Below are 17,383 nucleotides of genomic sequence, written 5' to 3' on the forward strand. Positions count from 1 at the left end.
ACCCTCTGTAGTGCTTTACGGTCAGATGCCGAGCAGTAGCCATACCAGGCGATGATGCAACCAGTAAGGATGCTCTCGATATTGCAGCTGTTGAACTTTTTGAGGATCTGGGGACCCATGCCAAATCTTTTCAGTCTCCTGAGGGGGAAAAGGTTTTGTCGTGCCATTTTCACGGCTCTCTTGGTGTGTTTGGACCATGATAGTTTATTGCTGATGTGGACACCAAGGAACTTGAAGCTCTCTACCCGCTCCACTACAGTCCCGTTGATGTTAATGGGGGCCTGTTAGGCCAGCCTTTTCCTGTAGTCCACAATCAGCTCCTTTGTCTTGCTCACATTGAGGGAGAGGTCGTGGTCCTGGCACCACGCTGCCAGTTCTCTGACCTCCTCCCTATAGGCTGTTTCATCGTTGTCGGTGAACAGTCCTACCACTGTTGTGTCATCAGCAAACTTAATGATGGTGTTGGAGTCGTGTTTGGCCATGCAGTCATGGGTGAACAGGGAGGACATGAGGGGACTGAGCATGTACCCTATGAGGCCCCAGTTTTGAGAATCAGCGTGGCAGACGTGTTGTTGCCTACCCTTACCACCTGGGGATGCCCCGTCAGGAAGTCCAGGATCCAGTTGCAGGGTCCTTACCTTAGTGATATGCTTTGTGTGCACTGTGGTCTTGAACAGTGAGCTGTAGTCAATGAACAGCATAGGTGTTCCTTGTGTCCAGGTGGGAAAGGACAGTGTGGATTACGATTGAGATTGTGTCATCTGTGGATCTGTTGGGGTGGTATGCGAATTGGAGTGGGTCTAAGGTATCCAGCAGGATGCTGTTGATGTGAGCCATGACCAGCCTTTCAAAGCACTTCATGGCTACCAACGTGAGTGCTTACGGGGCGGTAATCATTTAGGCAGGTTACCTTCGCTTTCTTGGGCACAGGGACTATGGTGGTCTGCTTGAAACATGTAGGAATTACAGACTCGGTCAGGGAGAGCTTGAAAATGTCAGTGAAGACATTTGGTCTGCGCATGCCTTGAGTACACGTCCTGGTAATCCATCTTTCCATCCAGCTTTGTGAATGTTGAGCTGTTTAAAGGTCTTGCTCACATCGGCTACCGAGAGTGTTATCACACAGTCATCCAGAACAGCTGGTGCTCTTGTGCTACTTCAGTGTTGCTTGCCTCAAAGCTAGCATAAAAACATTTAGCTTGTCTGGTAGGTTCGTGACACTGGGCAGCTCGCGTCTGGTTTGTAGTCCGTAATAATTTTTGTAAGATTCAATCTTAATCCTGTATTGACGTTTTGCTTGTTTCTGGTTCGTCTGAGGGCATAGCGGGATTTCTTATAGATGTCAGGATAGGTGTCCCGCTCCTTGAAAGCGGCAGCTCTAGTCTTTAGCTCGATGCGGATGTTGCCTGTAATCCATGGCTTCTGGTTGGGATATGTACGTACGGTCACTGTGGGGCCGACGTTGTCGATGCACTTATTGATGAAGCCGATGACTGAGGTGGTATACTCCTCAAATGCCATTGGATGAATCCCGGAACATATTCCAGTCTGTGCTAGAAAACAGTCCTGTAGCTTATTATCCACTTCCGTATTGAGTGAGTCACTTGTACTTTCTGCTTTAGCTTTTGCTTGTAAGCAGGAATCAGGAGGATAGAATTATGATCAGATTTGCCAAATGGAGGGACTGTAGAGCTTTGTATGCATCTCTGTGTGTGGAGTAAAGGTGGTCTAGAGTTTTTTTCTCCTCTGGTTGCACATGTGACATGCTGGTTTGCTGGTAAAAATGAGGTAAAACTGATTTAAGTTTGCTTGCATTAAAGTCCCCGCTTCTGGGTGAGCATTTTCTTGTTTGCATATGGCCTTATAGAGTTGGTTGAGTGCGGCCTTAGTGCCAGCATCGGTCTGTGGTAAATAGACAGCTACGAATAATATAGATGGGAACTCTCTTGGTAGATAGTGTGGTCTACAGCTTATCATAAAGTACTCTACCTCAGGCGAGCAATACCTCAAGACTTCTTTAATAATAGACATAGCGCACCAGCTGTTATTGACAAAAAGACACACACACCCACCCCTCTTCTTACCAGACGTAGCTTCTTTGTTCTGCTGGTGCATTGAAAATCCCTCCAGCTCTATATTATCCGTGTTGTAGATTCAGCCACAACTCGGAGAAACATAAGATATTACAGTTCTTTATGTCTCGTTGGTAAGATAATCGTAATCGTAGGTCATGAATTTTATTTTCCAATGTTAGCAAGTAGAATTGTTGGCATCGGGTGTTTACTCGCTCGCCTACGGATTTTCAAAAGGCAGCCCAATCTGCGTGCTCTTTTCCTCCGTCTTTTCTTCACGCAAATGATGGGGATCTGGGCCTGTTCCCGGGAGAGCAGTATATATTTCTCGTCGGACTCGTTTGAGGAAAAAGCTTATTCTAGTTCATGGTGAGTAATCCCAATTCTGATGGCCAGAAGTTATTTTCTCAAATTTAATAAAGCGGCATTATTAAAGTGACTAGTGTTCCATTTATTAAAGTGGCCAATGATTTCAAGTCTGTATATAGGCAACAGCCTCTCTGTGCTAGTGATAGCTGTTTAGCAGTCTGATGGCCTTGAGATTGAAGCTGTTTTTCAGTCTCTCAGTACCAGTTTTGATGCACCTTGCCTTCTGGATGATAGTGGGGTGAACAGGCAGTGGCTCGGGTGATTGATGTCCTTGATGATCTTTTTGGCCTTCCTGTGACATCATGTGCTGTCAGTGTCCTGGAGGGAAGGTAGTTTTCCCCCGATGATGCGTTGTGCAGACCACCAGGACCCAATTGCACAGGGCGGGGTTCAGACCCAGGGCCTCAAGCTTAATGATAAGCTTGTAAGGTACTATGGTGTTGAATGCTGAGCTATAGACAAGGAACCGCATAGGTATTCCTCTTGTCCAGATGGGATAGGGCAGTGTGCACTGCGATGGCATTGTCTGTGGACCTATTGGGGCGGTAAGCAAATTGAAGTGGGTCTAGGGTGACAGGTAAGGTGGAGGTGATCTGATCCTTGACTAGTCTCTCAAAGCACTTCATGATGACAGAAGTGAGTGCTACGGAGTGACAGTCATTTAGTTCAGTTACATTCTTGGGTACATCTAGAAGCATGTGGGGACAGCAGACTGGGATAGGGAGAGATTGAATATGTCCGTAAACACACCAGCAGACTAGTCTGTGCATGCTCTGAGGACGCGGCTGGGGATGTCGTCTGTGCCGGCAGCCTTGCGAGGGTTAACACTATTAAATGTCTTACTCACATCGGCCACGGAGAAGGAGAGCCCACAGTCCTTGTAGCTAGCCACGTCAGTGGCACTGTGTTATTCTCAAAGCAGGCAAAGAATGTGTTTAGCTTGTCTGGCAACAAGACTTTGGTGTCCTCGATGTGGCTGGTTTTCCTTTTGTGGTCCATGATTGTCTGTAGACCCTGCCACATAAGTCTCGTGTCTGAGTCGTTGAATTGCGACTCCACTTTATCTCGATATTGACGTTTTGCCTGTTTGATTGACTTGCAGAGGGAACAACTACTCTTTGTGTTATGCCATATTCCCCATCACCTTGCCATGGTTAAATGCAGTGGTTTGTGCTTTCAGTTTTGCATGAATGCTGCCATCTATCCACGGTTTCTGGTTAGAGTAGGTTTTAATAGTCATAGTGGGTACAACATCTCCTATACACTTGATAAACTCAGTGACAGTTTCGCTGTACAAGTTCATATTATTCTCAGAGGGTACCCGAAACATATCCCAGTCCCCGTGATCAAAACAATCTTGAAGCGTGGATTCCAATTTGTTCAGACTAGCATTGAATAGTCCTTAGCATGGGTGCTTCCTGTTTTGAGTTTCTGCCTATATGAAGGGAGGAGCAAAATGGAGTCGTGGTCAGATTTGCTGAAAGGAGGGCGGGGGATGGCCTTGTATGCATCCCGGAAGTTAGTTACAATGATCCAGTGTTTATCTAGCGCGAGTGCTGCAGTCAATATGCTAATAGAATTTAGGTAACCATTTCCTCAAATTCGCTTTGTTAAAATCCCCAGCTACAATAAATGCAGCTTTAGGATATATGGCTTCCAGTTTGCATAAAGTCCATTGAAGTTCATTGAGGGCCTTTGTGGTATTGGCTTGAGGGGGAGATACGCAGCTGTGAGAATAACCGAAGAGAATTCTCTTGGGAGATAAAACGTTCGTAATTTGAATGTAAGGAATTCTAGGTCAGTTGAACAAAGGACTTCAGCTCCTGTATGTTGTTATAATTACACCATGAGTCATTATTCATGAAATACGATGCTGCTACTGTCTATCCTGTTTCCTAGTCACTTTACCCCTACCTATATGTGCATATCTACCTCAATTAACTCATACCCCTGCACATCGACTCAGTACTGGTACTCCCTGTATATAGCCATGTTACCTTTACTCTGTATTGTTGTTCGTAATTCACTGTTTATTTATTCCTTGTCACTATTTTTATTTTTGCATTTTATCTTTCACTCTGCATTGTTTGAAAAGGACACGCATGCATTTCACTGTTAGTTTACGAAGAATGTGACAAATAAAATTCAATTTTGATTGGATATATAAGCATGAAAAGCCTCTTGCTCCCTTGACACGGTAATGGAGAGGATAGGGCTGCATTTTATCTTAACTCTTCTGTTTGCTAATCAAGTGCTTGTGAAAGCCTGCAGGGAGACCATGATAAGAACGAGGCAAGTATAATGTGGCTGCTCAAAGCCCTCTGTATCCAAACAGACTCATTTTACAGGCTTTTAACTTCCAATTGGTTGCTGCTGTTTATTTGAATCCGTTGATTAATTTCCCTACGTTCCTATTAACTGTAGTAGAAAAGCATGCTATTCGAACCTGTGTCTTAAAACTGGAATGTAGTTGTCGACACAGCTCCAAAAGTGGGACAACAGACATAGGATTAGTAACGTTTTAGAAAGACAAATCCTTGAGAATAACTCTGGGAATGAAGAGGATTGTGTAAGTCTCAGGTTCACCGAGATTCATCATCAGATCGAGCAGAAAAGCAGCCAAAAACTCCAACAACTAGACTAATGTTTCTCAGTTTAACTCGTGAACAGGAATTTAAGAGGAAAGATGGATGTGGTCAAATGAACGAACTTGTCATATGTATGAGAAAACGTTTCATAGATGTAGAATTCACAACTGTAGACAGAGGCATTACTCCCCTCATGGCCTGAAAGGAGAACAGACAGAGCATGTGTCATGCCTAACGCTTCAAATGCGTACCCTCTATGTTGACCTGTCACTTGTCATAATCTGCTGCAGACGTACGTGTGGAAACCACACACATAAACACTCTCTTCAATCTCTCTCTCCCTATTTATTTCTCGCTCTGTCTCTCTTTCTCTCTCACCCTCTCTCGCCCTTTCCCCCTCTCTCTTCTCTCTCTCTCTGTCTCTCTCCGTCCCTCTCTCCTTTCTCTGTCACAGTGCACTCATAACAAAACAACAAAGAAAGACAAAGCCTTGGGAGGGTGAAACACTACCGTGTGACAGTTTGTCATAACGTGTCAGTCTGTTGAGCGTCATAGTGTAAATATCACCTTTGCTAATGTGACCTTTCCAGACATCGTTTGAGTTGGAGGAATCTGCCACTTGCAAACAATTACAAGGTACTTCACCGCCACATTGCTCACGCTACAGTGCACAAGTCCAACATGTTAAAGTAAGAGGAAGGAAAACAGTACACACAGTGAGTGCTCTCTCATGCAGTCAGACTCTCTCTGTGTTTAGGGACTTGGGTGAAGGCTACAGCTTATGGGGTTTCTAGTCTCAGGTGTTAATTGCAGTGGAAAAAGTCCCCAACTGTCATACTTGAGTAAAAAAATTAAAGATACCTTAATAGAAAATGACTCAAGTAAAAATAAAATTCACCCCAATAAAATTCTACTTGAGTAAAAGTCTAAAAGTATTTGGTTTAAAATATACTTAAGTATCAAAAGTAAAAGTATAAAATCAAAGCAAACCAGCAAACCAGATGGCACCCTTTTCTTGTTCTTTATTTATTTATGGAAAGCCAGGGGCACACTCCAACATTCAACAATCTAAATAGTAAAGTACAGATACCCAAAAAACTACTGAAAGTATTTTTACTTAAATACTTTACACCACTGCTGGTGGGAATATTGTTAATCTCAGCCACTCACTCACACAGTGATGGAGGAATGGGACATTTGTGTGTTATGAAAAGAGCAGTTACATAAGATCAGTCTGGGGGAGAATCTGAGCACTTTTCATTTGCTGACGTCAAATGAAGTTTCACTTTCGATCCAATAACATATTCACCCTTAGTGGTTGATTTACTGTAGGTATATGACATAGAGATACAGTATATACTATACAGTATGTATACTGTTGGGTTGTCTGTGTATGTACAGTAGGGGCTGAAGTGCTGTCACTCTGTACTGTAGGGTTTCCTGTGCAGTGAATACTCTTACTGGTATGTTTAACAGGATCACTCAGGTGCTCAAATGAGCTCCTATGTTCGTCCCTCAGCTGAAGTAAAGCTATACGGTGTGCTGGAGAAATACTGATCGCTTCAGATATATTTTATGAAAAGCTGTGTTGACATAACAGCTGTTGATGTGATTTGGAGGGGGAGAGTGTTGTTCCTAACAGTGTAGTACATAGACCAGACATCCAGGATCGATAAAACCTATTACACAATTTCCCCAAAATGTTGAGCAATGCCTTGAACAAATATCTGAAATGGGGGATTTTTGAACTGAAGGCTACTTCCAGCTGTAAGAAAAACAAGATAGAAGCAGAGAGAGAAAAGGAGCAGGAGCATAGAGCTAATATGTCTTACCAGCTATACTTTTTCATTATGACATTTATTGTGACATTTATCCACATCAATCTCTTAACTCGATTTATTTCACTAAAATAGCAGGTCAGATTACTAATTTCATGCCTGTAATAAAAAGTCAATTGGCTTTTCAAGGCCTGCCAATACATTCGGCTCCTTTCTGTTCATATACAGAGCTCTCCCAGACCAATCTTCCTGTTTGATTAAACTTTGTTCCCCTGTGATATGAAATATCCAAAGGCTCTTAGATTTACAACAAGCTCATTAAATGATTGTCACCTTGCTGCTTTCACTATCAGCCTTGGAAAGGGAAGAAGGATAATCTAATATTTATTTTATCCAACTTAAATGTCCTCGGATAGGTTTAAAACCTTTACAGCAAAATAAGGAGACTATAGAGGATTTCATTGAAGCAAGCAGTGGAGTCGCAGTATCATTATAGTCAGTGGTGTAAAGTACCTAAGTAGTTCTTTTGTGTATCTGTGCTTTACTGTTTATATTTTGACAACTTTTACTTTAACTTTTCTACATTCCTAAATAAAATAATGTACTTTTTACTCCATACATTTTCCCTGACACCCACAAGTACTCGTTACATTTTGAATGCTTAGCATGGCAGGAAATTGGTCCAATTCACGCACTTATCAAGAGAACATCCCTGGTCATTCCTACTGCCTCTGATCTGGCAGACTCACTAAACACAAATACTTGGTTTGTAAATTATGTCTGCATGTTGTAGTGTGGCCCAGGCTATCCATAACTTTTTTTTAAAGCAAGAAAATTGTACTTGTTTGCTTAATATAAGCCATTTGAAATTATTTATACTTTCTCTTGATACTTAAGTATGTTTTTGAAGTTACATTTACCTTTGACAACCAAATACTTTTAGACTTTTACGCAAATAGTATTTTACTGGGTGACCTTGTATTTGTATTTATTAGGGATCCTCATTAGCTGCGGCCAAGGCAGCAGCTACTCTTCCTGGGGTCCAAACACATTAAGACATTTACATTACAAATAAAACAAAATATAAAACAGTACTTCATATAAGATTACAACACCACTACATATCTACAATACAAAATGTACACTACCGTCAAATGTTTTCGAACACCTACTCATTCAAGGGTTTTCTTTATTTTTTAAACTATTTTCTACATTGTAGAATAAAGTGAAGACATCAACACTATGAAATAACACACATGGAATCATGTAGTAACCAAAAACGTGTTAAACAAATCAAAAAAAAATTGAGATTTTAGATTTTTCAAATAGCCACCTTTTGTCTTGAGGACAGCTTTGCACACTCTTGGCATTATCTCAACCAGCTTCATGAGGTAGTCACCTGGAATGCATTTCAATTAACAGGTGTGCCTTCTTAAAAGTTGATTTCTGGCATTTCTTTCCTCCTTAATGCATTTGAGCCCATCAGTTGTGTTGTGATAAGGTTGGGGGGGTATACAGAAGACATCCCTATTTGGTAAAAGACCAAGTCATTGCATCATTACTCTTTAGGCCAGTCAATACGGAAAATGTCAAGAACTTTGAAAGTTTCTTCAAGAGCAAAAACCATCAAGCACTATGATGAAACTGGCTCTCATGAGGACCGCCACAGGAATGGAAGACCCAGAGTTACCTCTGCTGCAGAGGATAAGTTCATTAAGAGTTACCAGGCTCAGCAATTGCAGCCCAAATAAATGCTTCACATAGTTCAAGTAACAGACACATCTCAACATCAACTGTTCAGAATCAGGCCTTCATGGTCGAATTGATGCAAAGAAACCACTACTAAAGGACACCAAGAAGAATAAGATAATTTCTTGGGCCAAGAAATACAAGCAGTGGACATTAAACTGGTGGAAATTTGTCCTTTGTCCTGGAGTCCAAATTGGATGTTTTTGGTTCCAACTGCCGTGTCTTTGTGTATTTCCCAACTTGAAGCATGGAGGATGAGATGTGATGGTGCTTTGCTAGTGACACTGTCTGTGATTTATTTAGAGTTCAAGGCACACTTAACCAGTATGGCTACCACAGCATTCTGTAGCGATACACCATCCCATCTGGTTTGGGCTTAGTGGGACTGTCATTTGTTTTTCAACAGGACAATGACCCAACACACCTCCAGGCTGTGTAAGGGCTATTTTACCAAGAAGACGAGTGATGGAGTGCTGCATCAGATGACCTGGCCTCCGCAATCCCCCGACCTCAACCCAATTTAGATGGTGTGGGATGAGTCGGACCGTAGAATGAAGGAAAAGCAGCCAACAGCATATATGCGAACTCCTTCAAGACTGTTGGAAAAGCATTCCAGGTGAAGCTGGTTGAGAGAATGCCAGGAGTGTGCAAAGCTGTCATCAAGGTAAAGGATGGCTTTTTGAAGAATCTCAAATATAAAATATATTTTGATTTGTTTAACACTTTATGGGCTTACTACATGATTCCATATGTGCTATTCCATAGTTTTGATGTTTTCACTATTATTCTACAATGTAGAAAATAGTAAAAATAAAGAAAAACCTTTGAATGAGTAGGTGTTCTAAAACTTTTGACCGGTAGTGTATAATACCACCATACAACAATATAACAATGTATGTGTGTTTAGATTGTGTGTGCTAGTGTTTGTGTGCATGTGCGTGTGTCTGTACCTCTGTGTGTGTGTATGTATGTGTCTCTTCCTAGTCCCCGCGGTTCCATAAGGTGTATTTGTATCATTTAAAAAAAAATCAGATTCGACTGCTTGCATCAGTTACCTGATGTGGAATAGAGTTTCATGTATCCTACTAGCTCCATTCTCCAGGAAAGGGGGAGACCCGTTCGGAGAGGGATCCCTGTAGGTTACCGGCTAGTCGGCTGTGGACAGCCGACACGGCGGCGACAGTTCCACCAGGCCAGAGCGGCGTCTGGCTACATAGGTAGAAGAGAAAGAAAAAGTAGGCAGGCGTGGGTTCCCCATTAACTTTCACTTTTACTTGAGTCATTTTCTTTTTTCTCAAGTATGACAATTGGGTACTTTTTCCACAACTGATTATAGTATTATAGAGTTATTGTATCATTTTTTATTTTTAGAAGACACAAAAGAATACCACAGTATTTCAATACAATGTAACCATACACAGTATAAAATAACGGAACACAGTGTTTAATCAAAAGAAACATAAATGAATGTGCTCAAATCAGGCTGAAAGAGCACTTATGATGTCACTATGATGTCACAGCCTACAGTCACAGAGAGAGACATGGAGAAAGAGAATATTGAGCAACAGAGGGTTTCTAGGAACTGGGAGGATGTAAGCTCTTGTTGTGTGTAGCTAACAGGTTAATATTTTATATCATGGTATACTGGGCCTATCCCCCAGATAATCCAATGGATGTCCACCACTGTCTCCAGGGGGGGCTTCTCCAGCTTGCAACCCCCAGGCACTTTCATATTGAGTCTGCTGCTGCTTGTAAATTGCTAGCAAAAGACTGAATTACTCAACTAAAACCCCCATAGGCAAAAAATGTGGCCTTGTGTTTTTCTTCCGCAGTCATTCCTCAGAGGCAACTAGGCCACAGATTGGGTGGTCTCAGTTATGCCACTAGACACTCAATCTTCAAATATAGGAGATACAGTACAGCTGGTTTAAATTTCTATGGGGATTTTCAATGGATTAAATAAACAAACAAAGTCAATGAACATGTTGCCTCTGTAATCATCAGAGACAATTCTGACTTTCCCATAGGTGCTGAACCCTGATGTGCGATTTGTGTGAAAATGCATGAAAAACAAGTCTACCCTCTCACATTATAAAATCTTGACACCCCTCTTATTTGCTTATACAGTAGTATGTTAAAGCATTTCAAATAGTTCTGTATTCATTGGGATGAAAGTGATGTGAGGCTCAGTGAGTCTGTATGGATTACCAGAAAATACAGTGGCATGAGTAAAACACAGAGGTAATCTCTCCCCTCTCATCCATGGTACTCGGCTTCTCTCCTCTATACCTGTCCCTCTCTAATCTCCTCACTGAACTATTTCATTCAAAGTAGTTCAACAGAGAGAGAATATATCACTGCAGTGCAGCGGAGGTTGCATTAACAGGAGAATGATATAGCACTAAGTCTTCAGAGACTATTGCTAATACTAAATGATTGGGGTGTTCTCTGGGTAACGTTTACTACTGAATTGGTGACCATTACTTCATATACTGTTTAGCCCACCCGCAGTTTGCTCCTCCTTGTGCTAATTGTTATATTTCTCTCCGTTTTTGATAGTGCTGCACTGGCAACAAAAGGGCTATACAGGAATAATACAGTAGGCCTATGTAATTACTTTGCACCTGGCTGATACAGATACATAATACTTTCCTGTGAGAAGGCTTGAGGTTGAGCCTTATGCTATGTGTTTTTATACTGTATATTAGGCTGTCTGTTCCCTTACACTTTCACTGTGTGTACTGAATGGTGGCGGCTGGTAGTAAAAATGCAAAAACCATGTGCTTATTTCCCATGCAAATATGTGATGAGGTGAAGTGCAGAAAGAGAAGCCTTGTTGAAGTATCTACTCGAGCAGAATGGAGATATAACCTAGAGAACATACAATGGTGAAGAACGGACACCACTGGAGAGGAGAGTGCTACACAAAATTCAATGTGGCAAGTAGCCTATCCAAATAGATAAATAGGCTACAATGATTAAAGAAGCATATCCTCTGCCCACTCAAGTCAAATCGCGCATTGTAGTTGAAAAAGTGTTATAGCCTAAAGGTGTTGGCTATACTGTAGAGATTGGCATATCGGTAGTATACTTTTTCGGGAAGCCTGACTGATACGCATTTGGCAACTGTCAAACTGCTGACAGACCGATCACCAGTAGCCTGGGCAGTGGGGCATTTCTATTCGCTAACAGTAGGACGTCAGAGTGGGGGCGACTACATGGACCCGTAGGCTGCGACAGACGTATTTGTAGCCAGACAAATTACACAAAAGGAATGCGAATATTGTAGCCTATGCCTCATCACAAAGTTACTGTGCGGAATTTAAAAGTAGGCCTAGGCTATATATAAACTAGCTCACTTCCTTTGGGTAATTTGCAGAGCTGGCGGAAGTAGCCTACGTCAGTTATCTCGGCTCTCTGAGGCTTTTATTGCACACTAATTTCAGATGTAGGGAAAAGAGGGGAGAGTAGATTTGAATCACCCCCTGTCGCTTTAAGGACACTTATCAAAGCTTTGCATATATGCGAAAGGGAAAAATACGATGAGCCACGAGCAACTGAGCAACCAAGGACGGAATTCAGGAGTGGATTGATGTTTAATAACTTACACGGGCCTGGAATAGCCGATGCCTTTGCCTTATGGGGTTTGATCATATACAGTGGATTGTCGTATGCTGAAGTCGCTAAACGGAGGATCATTTGGAAAATATTGCGCATAAGTAGCGAGAGATTTGGAGATCCCTGCCCTCGTGGATTTTATCGCGCAAAGGTTTAGCCCTACGGTGGAACTTGTCAGATGAATATGGTTAACCGTTGAAACACGCTAATAGCCTACAGAGAGGATTATCAACTTATGTAGCCTATTATCTTATCCATTATTGATAAGCACCTAATACGCATTTTGACGGATATTATCTAGACTCTTTTTTTGACAGCGGATCATGGATTGGGTGGTGGAAAACAACGGGCAGCGACAGGATTTCTCTGCGCTGTCTGCGGTATTCAGCTATTAACATTGTGTTATTCCAATGCAACAAAGTTGCAAAGGAAGTGGAGTGCATAAATTGTAACTATTTCGCTGTTTTGCACCTGCTTATGTGAAGAACGCGTCGACGTTACCGTATCTAGTCGCTTAAAATACGTGAGGATTTGCATCGCTTCTTCCTCGCCCGCATGGAATATTTGAACATTTGTTTATTGTATTCGGGAGGTTTATATTCAAGGTCATTCCGTGAATCTGATTACTTATAGATGTATAATTTATACATCCGTATCTACTAGTGATAACACTATAGTTTATTATTTCGGTTGGCCGCACAGGGAATCCGCTTTACGTTAGGTGATTTATAGTGATTTTGTCATTGCAACATTTCTAAAATGGATGGAAAATTGAAGCAGAGCCGGAGATCCCGTTCCAAACGTGAGAGGGTACGGAGACGGGAGGCAGTGGGCAAGGATGCCCGCAGTCCGAAACCTTCGTCTTGTTCAGATAGGGAGCAAAGTCCTGGGAGGGATCTCGTCTCCCAGAATGGTAAAAAGTCTCCACACTCAACACCCTCTGCCAGAACCTCGCGCCCCCCTCGTCGAAAGAGACGAGAATCCAGTTCTCAAGAAGAGGATATCATTGATGAATTTGCCATTGCCAGTTTCGTCAGCCTGGACTGTCTGGAGGTAAGGCTTATAATTACACATGTCGAACACCTCCGTATTTGCATAAGTCTTCAGCGTGACTAATGAGTTGCTATTCATGAAATGCTGTCACATAACGGTTTGTTTGACAGCAAATAAACAGGTGCTGTTTTCTCTGCAGTGTTGATGAGTGGAATGACTTGTAGATCTTTTTCTTGTTCTTGTTGTTATGGCTTTTCTTTTTATATAGCTACTGTACTCAACAAGGGTCTACAGACCCTTTAGATTCATTAGATACACAATTAACATAATTTCATGCATCTATAAGCATGTGGAGTGTGCATGTATTCATTGGATGATCCAACTTGTCATTGATCATCTGTTTCTAGTAGCTTTGATGGTGATTGAACCTCAGGTGAAGTCTACAAATGAGATTGCGGATTAGTAATCTCTATCCTTAGATCTCATTATGATCTATTGTAGTAACATGAAACATCTGTGCAAGCTCTTGAGTTGTCTAAAAAAGTTTACATTTGTATTAGTAATTGGTAATTAATACTTTTTTTGGGGTAAATAATAATTATGTGAGGCCTACTTAGTATCTGCAATAATTCCTTTAGCCTACATGTTAGTGGCTGGCTGTGGCTGCAAAGGTCAGAGGAACAAAACCCATAGACATCTGCTACTACTTTACTCAGTTGAGTGTGATGATGTAAGCAACACAGTGTGTTGTAATTTCTGCTTGTTCCCCACAGGGACCAAACCACGTGCATGGTACAGGACTGCATTACGTAGCTTGACCTATTGGTTTATTACTAGATTTGAGCGCATACGTATTGTCCCTGATATCATCTTTTTTTGTGTGGACATAAATGGCCAACAGTGTTTACTCACTGGGAGCTTGTCATCAATTTGTCACCTCTCATCTGTTAACAAGGTTAACCTGTCAGGGTCCCAGTAATTACATTGCTCTTCCATTAACTTAGGCCTTCAATGCCACTTACCGGGGTTCAGTGTGAAAGAAGATAGTGTCTAAGAGGAGGGTGCAGAGGGTACATGGAAGTGTGTGTATGTAGGAGAGGGTGATGGGGAGAGGCCTGGTGTGTGTGTGTGTGTGTGTGTGTGTGTGTGTGTGTGTGTGTGTGTGTGTGTGTGTGTGTGTGTGTGTGCTTGGTGCGTGAGTGTGTGTGTGTGTGCTTGGTGCGTGAGTGCATGGGTGTATTATGTGCTCAGATGTGATATTTGTGTGCGTGCCTCCGGTGCTCGCTGCTTATGGCAGTCTGACAGGTTCTGACTCTGAAAGGCCTCTGGGAAGTCTGAGCAAAGTGCTTCTCAAATAGGATCTCACCAGGAGAGCAGTGGATAGGCTGTCAACAGGGTCTCGTCCTTCAGTGACATCTACACGTGAATGAATGCTGTACTCGACCAGACAGCGAATCAGGCATGATGCAGCTTTCATCAATTCATTCCAATTCATTTAATTAATTCCATCAAATGGATAGTTGTCATATTTGCATGATAATGGGTTGAATGCAGTGGTAGTTTGCATAGAGCTACGTGTGGGTTATACTCACATCTGGAAAGCCTACATATGTGATAGGGCTAAGCAGGAATGATGTTAACATTGTTTATAATACGACCAGCTGTTCCCCTAACACTAAATACAGCTTCAGTTGAGGTGCAGCCACTCTATGTTCTGTTTATGATTTGTATCAGCAGCAGAGACTATTCAATGTGCTACTGATACTTCTTGATACAGGGAGAACCCTATCACCTAGCATGACTGCAGCGCTAATTGCTTATCAATTATCCAACCGGCACGGCACCATTAGCTATTAAATAACATTCTGGCCTATTGCATCATGCTCTAATAAGCACAGTGCAGTATAGTTGAAAGAGTGTTCTTAACCTCGCATTATTCACTGATGGTCAATGCCCTGTTCATGACGGGCCACAGAGCCTGGATCTGATTGAAGTGGGAACTTTCACAGTAAATTGAGATCAATCTCACATTTTCCCAGGGTTCATTGAACCCATGCTGCTCTACATTACTGTACACAGTGTTTATGCAAACGTGCATGGTGAGTTTTTGCTGCTTTATTGGAATGTATTGCGTTCACATGAAACATGTCTCAGTAGTGGTTGATATAGCAGCTTTGGATTCGATAGGATAAAGATGCCCACTGCTCTTATGATGGCTTATGCTGTGTGTATACTGCAGCTTGTTCTGCTCCCGTAGCCCATTTTATTATGTCAGAAACCAATCCACCACATTGGCCACATTTGATTATGGTTTGTTTATTTGTTTGGAGTCCTCATTTCACCCGGAGAGCCGCTTACCTGTGTAAATCAACTGTACAAACAAAACCTGCCTGCTTTGTCATGGGGGGGGGGTCTGGCTATGCTAGAGTGATTGGAAATGCAAGATGAGGTATGTAGAATAGAACCACTCAGTGTGGGTTTGGCAAAGCTTTCTCTCACATGCCTATTAAGACAATTATACAATATTGCTTAAGCCCCTCAAAAGGCCCCCCGTGGGTAATGAACTAGCAGCAATGATAAGAAAATGTTGCAATTATCCACCTTCCATAATAGAAATGAGATGTGTGATTTTTTCCCCTCTCTTTGTGTGACGTTGAGACGAGAGTGGCAAATCCCCCTCGCTAATCCAGAGTTGATTCTTATGTTCATCTGTTTAGGCATGAACTTTATCATTTATATGTTTTTTCATTTACAGAGACTGCCTGGCCCCCCCCCCCCCCCCCCCCCCCCCACTAACCATCAGAACTACATTCATTTGGAATGTGTGTGTGTGTTTGTGTGTGTGTGTGGGGGGGGGGGGGTGTTATTACACTGTCTTACATTATATCCTTTAAAATAGTATATTACTTGTCGTAAACAAACATGTCAAGCCAGTAGCCTACTGTTTTCTGTTAAAGCTGTTGTAATAGAAGTTGCATATGTAACATTTCAGCAGTGTGTTGGAGGAATAAACGGAAAGCTGTACATCAACAGTATAATAGCTTTCGATATCTAGACTAGTTGGGATGTTGCTAAAAGCTGTTGTTAGAACAACTCAACAGTGTGTTGAACTACAAGCCATACAGCAACACCTATAGTATTTGGTCTCTTGTTCCAGAGGCCTGTTAGTCTGTTTCTTTATGGTCTTCATGTTGCAATACCGCTCAGTGTTTTCGTTGCTCTTTCAGTGTGATGGCTGTAGTGCAACATTCCGAGCCTGACACGTCCCGTGAAGAAAGGCTTAATAAGGCCCATGGGGTGTCCCTGGGACCCATCTCTCCCAAACTGTCATGCTCGGTGGTGGCGAGAAAGTGGAGAGAGAGCATCCTTTTGGCTATGCTGCTGAGGCTTTGTGTCCAATATATATAGACATATTATCCCCACCCTAGGAAGGGAATGTTCTCTCCAGAGGGTTTGTGGGGATGTCACATGCACCCCTTATGGTCCCCCTGCTGAACCGTCATTGTCTGTTATGAGAATTCATGAATAGCTTGGCTGCTGTGACTATCACTAGTAGATGCGCTGACCAGCTGACAAGTGTCTTCACTGACATTTGCAACCTCTCCCTGACCCGAGTCTGTAATGCCTAGATGTTTCAAGCAGACCACCATAGTCCCTGTGCCCAAGAACGCCAAGGTAGCCTGTCTAAATGACTATCGCCCCGTAGCACTCACACGTCTGTAGCCATGAAATGCTTTGAAAGGCTGGTCATGGCTCACATCAACACCATCATCCCAGACACCCTGGACCCACTCCAATTTGCATACCACCCCAACAGATCCACAGATGACACAATCTCTATTGCACTCAACAATGCACTCTCCTACCTGGACAAGAGGAAACACCATAGCGCAGCGTTCAACACTATAATGCCCTCCAAGCTCATCACTAAGCTCAGGACACTGGGATTGAACACCTCCCTCTGCAACTGGATCCTGGACTTCCAGACGGGCTCCTCCCAGGTGGTTAGGGTAGGCAACAATACATCTGCCACAGTGACCCTCAACACAGGGGGCCCTCAGGGGTGCGTGCTTAGTCCCCTCTTGTACTCCCTGTTCACCCACAACTGCATGGCAGCACACGACTCCAGCACCGTTATTAAGTTTGTTGACAACACGACGGTGGTTGGCCTGATCAACAACGACGATAACTGCCTATAAAGAGGAGGTCAGTGACT

The 17,383-nt window shown here is 42.6% G+C and overlaps 1 protein-coding gene across 10 annotated transcripts in view; it reads left to right on the top strand.

The window, feature by feature from the left end:
• The first annotated feature begins 11,757 nt into the window (after window positions 1-11,757).
• Window positions 11,758-17,383, top strand: part of LOC109881677 (fibrosin-like 1) — a 395,301-nt gene continuing 389,675 nt past the window's right edge. For 8 of the 10 annotated variants that reach the window (XM_031805016.1, XM_031805021.1, XM_031805020.1 and 5 more), the window contains exon 1: window positions 11,785-13,227. In XM_031805016.1, the coding sequence (XP_031660876.1) occupies window positions 12,934-13,227 (294 nt within the window). In that variant the 5' untranslated portion in view covers window positions 11,785-12,933. Of the gene's footprint in view, window positions 13,228-17,383 lie in introns of all 10 variants that reach the window. The other 2 variants (XM_031805011.1, XM_031804994.1) reach the window with 2 other exon arrangements.

The sequence above is a fragment of the Oncorhynchus kisutch genome, linkage group LG3, assembly GCF_002021735.2.
Source record: "Oncorhynchus kisutch isolate 150728-3 linkage group LG3, Okis_V2, whole genome shotgun sequence".
Lineage (NCBI taxonomy): Eukaryota > Metazoa > Chordata > Actinopteri > Salmoniformes > Salmonidae > Oncorhynchus > Oncorhynchus kisutch.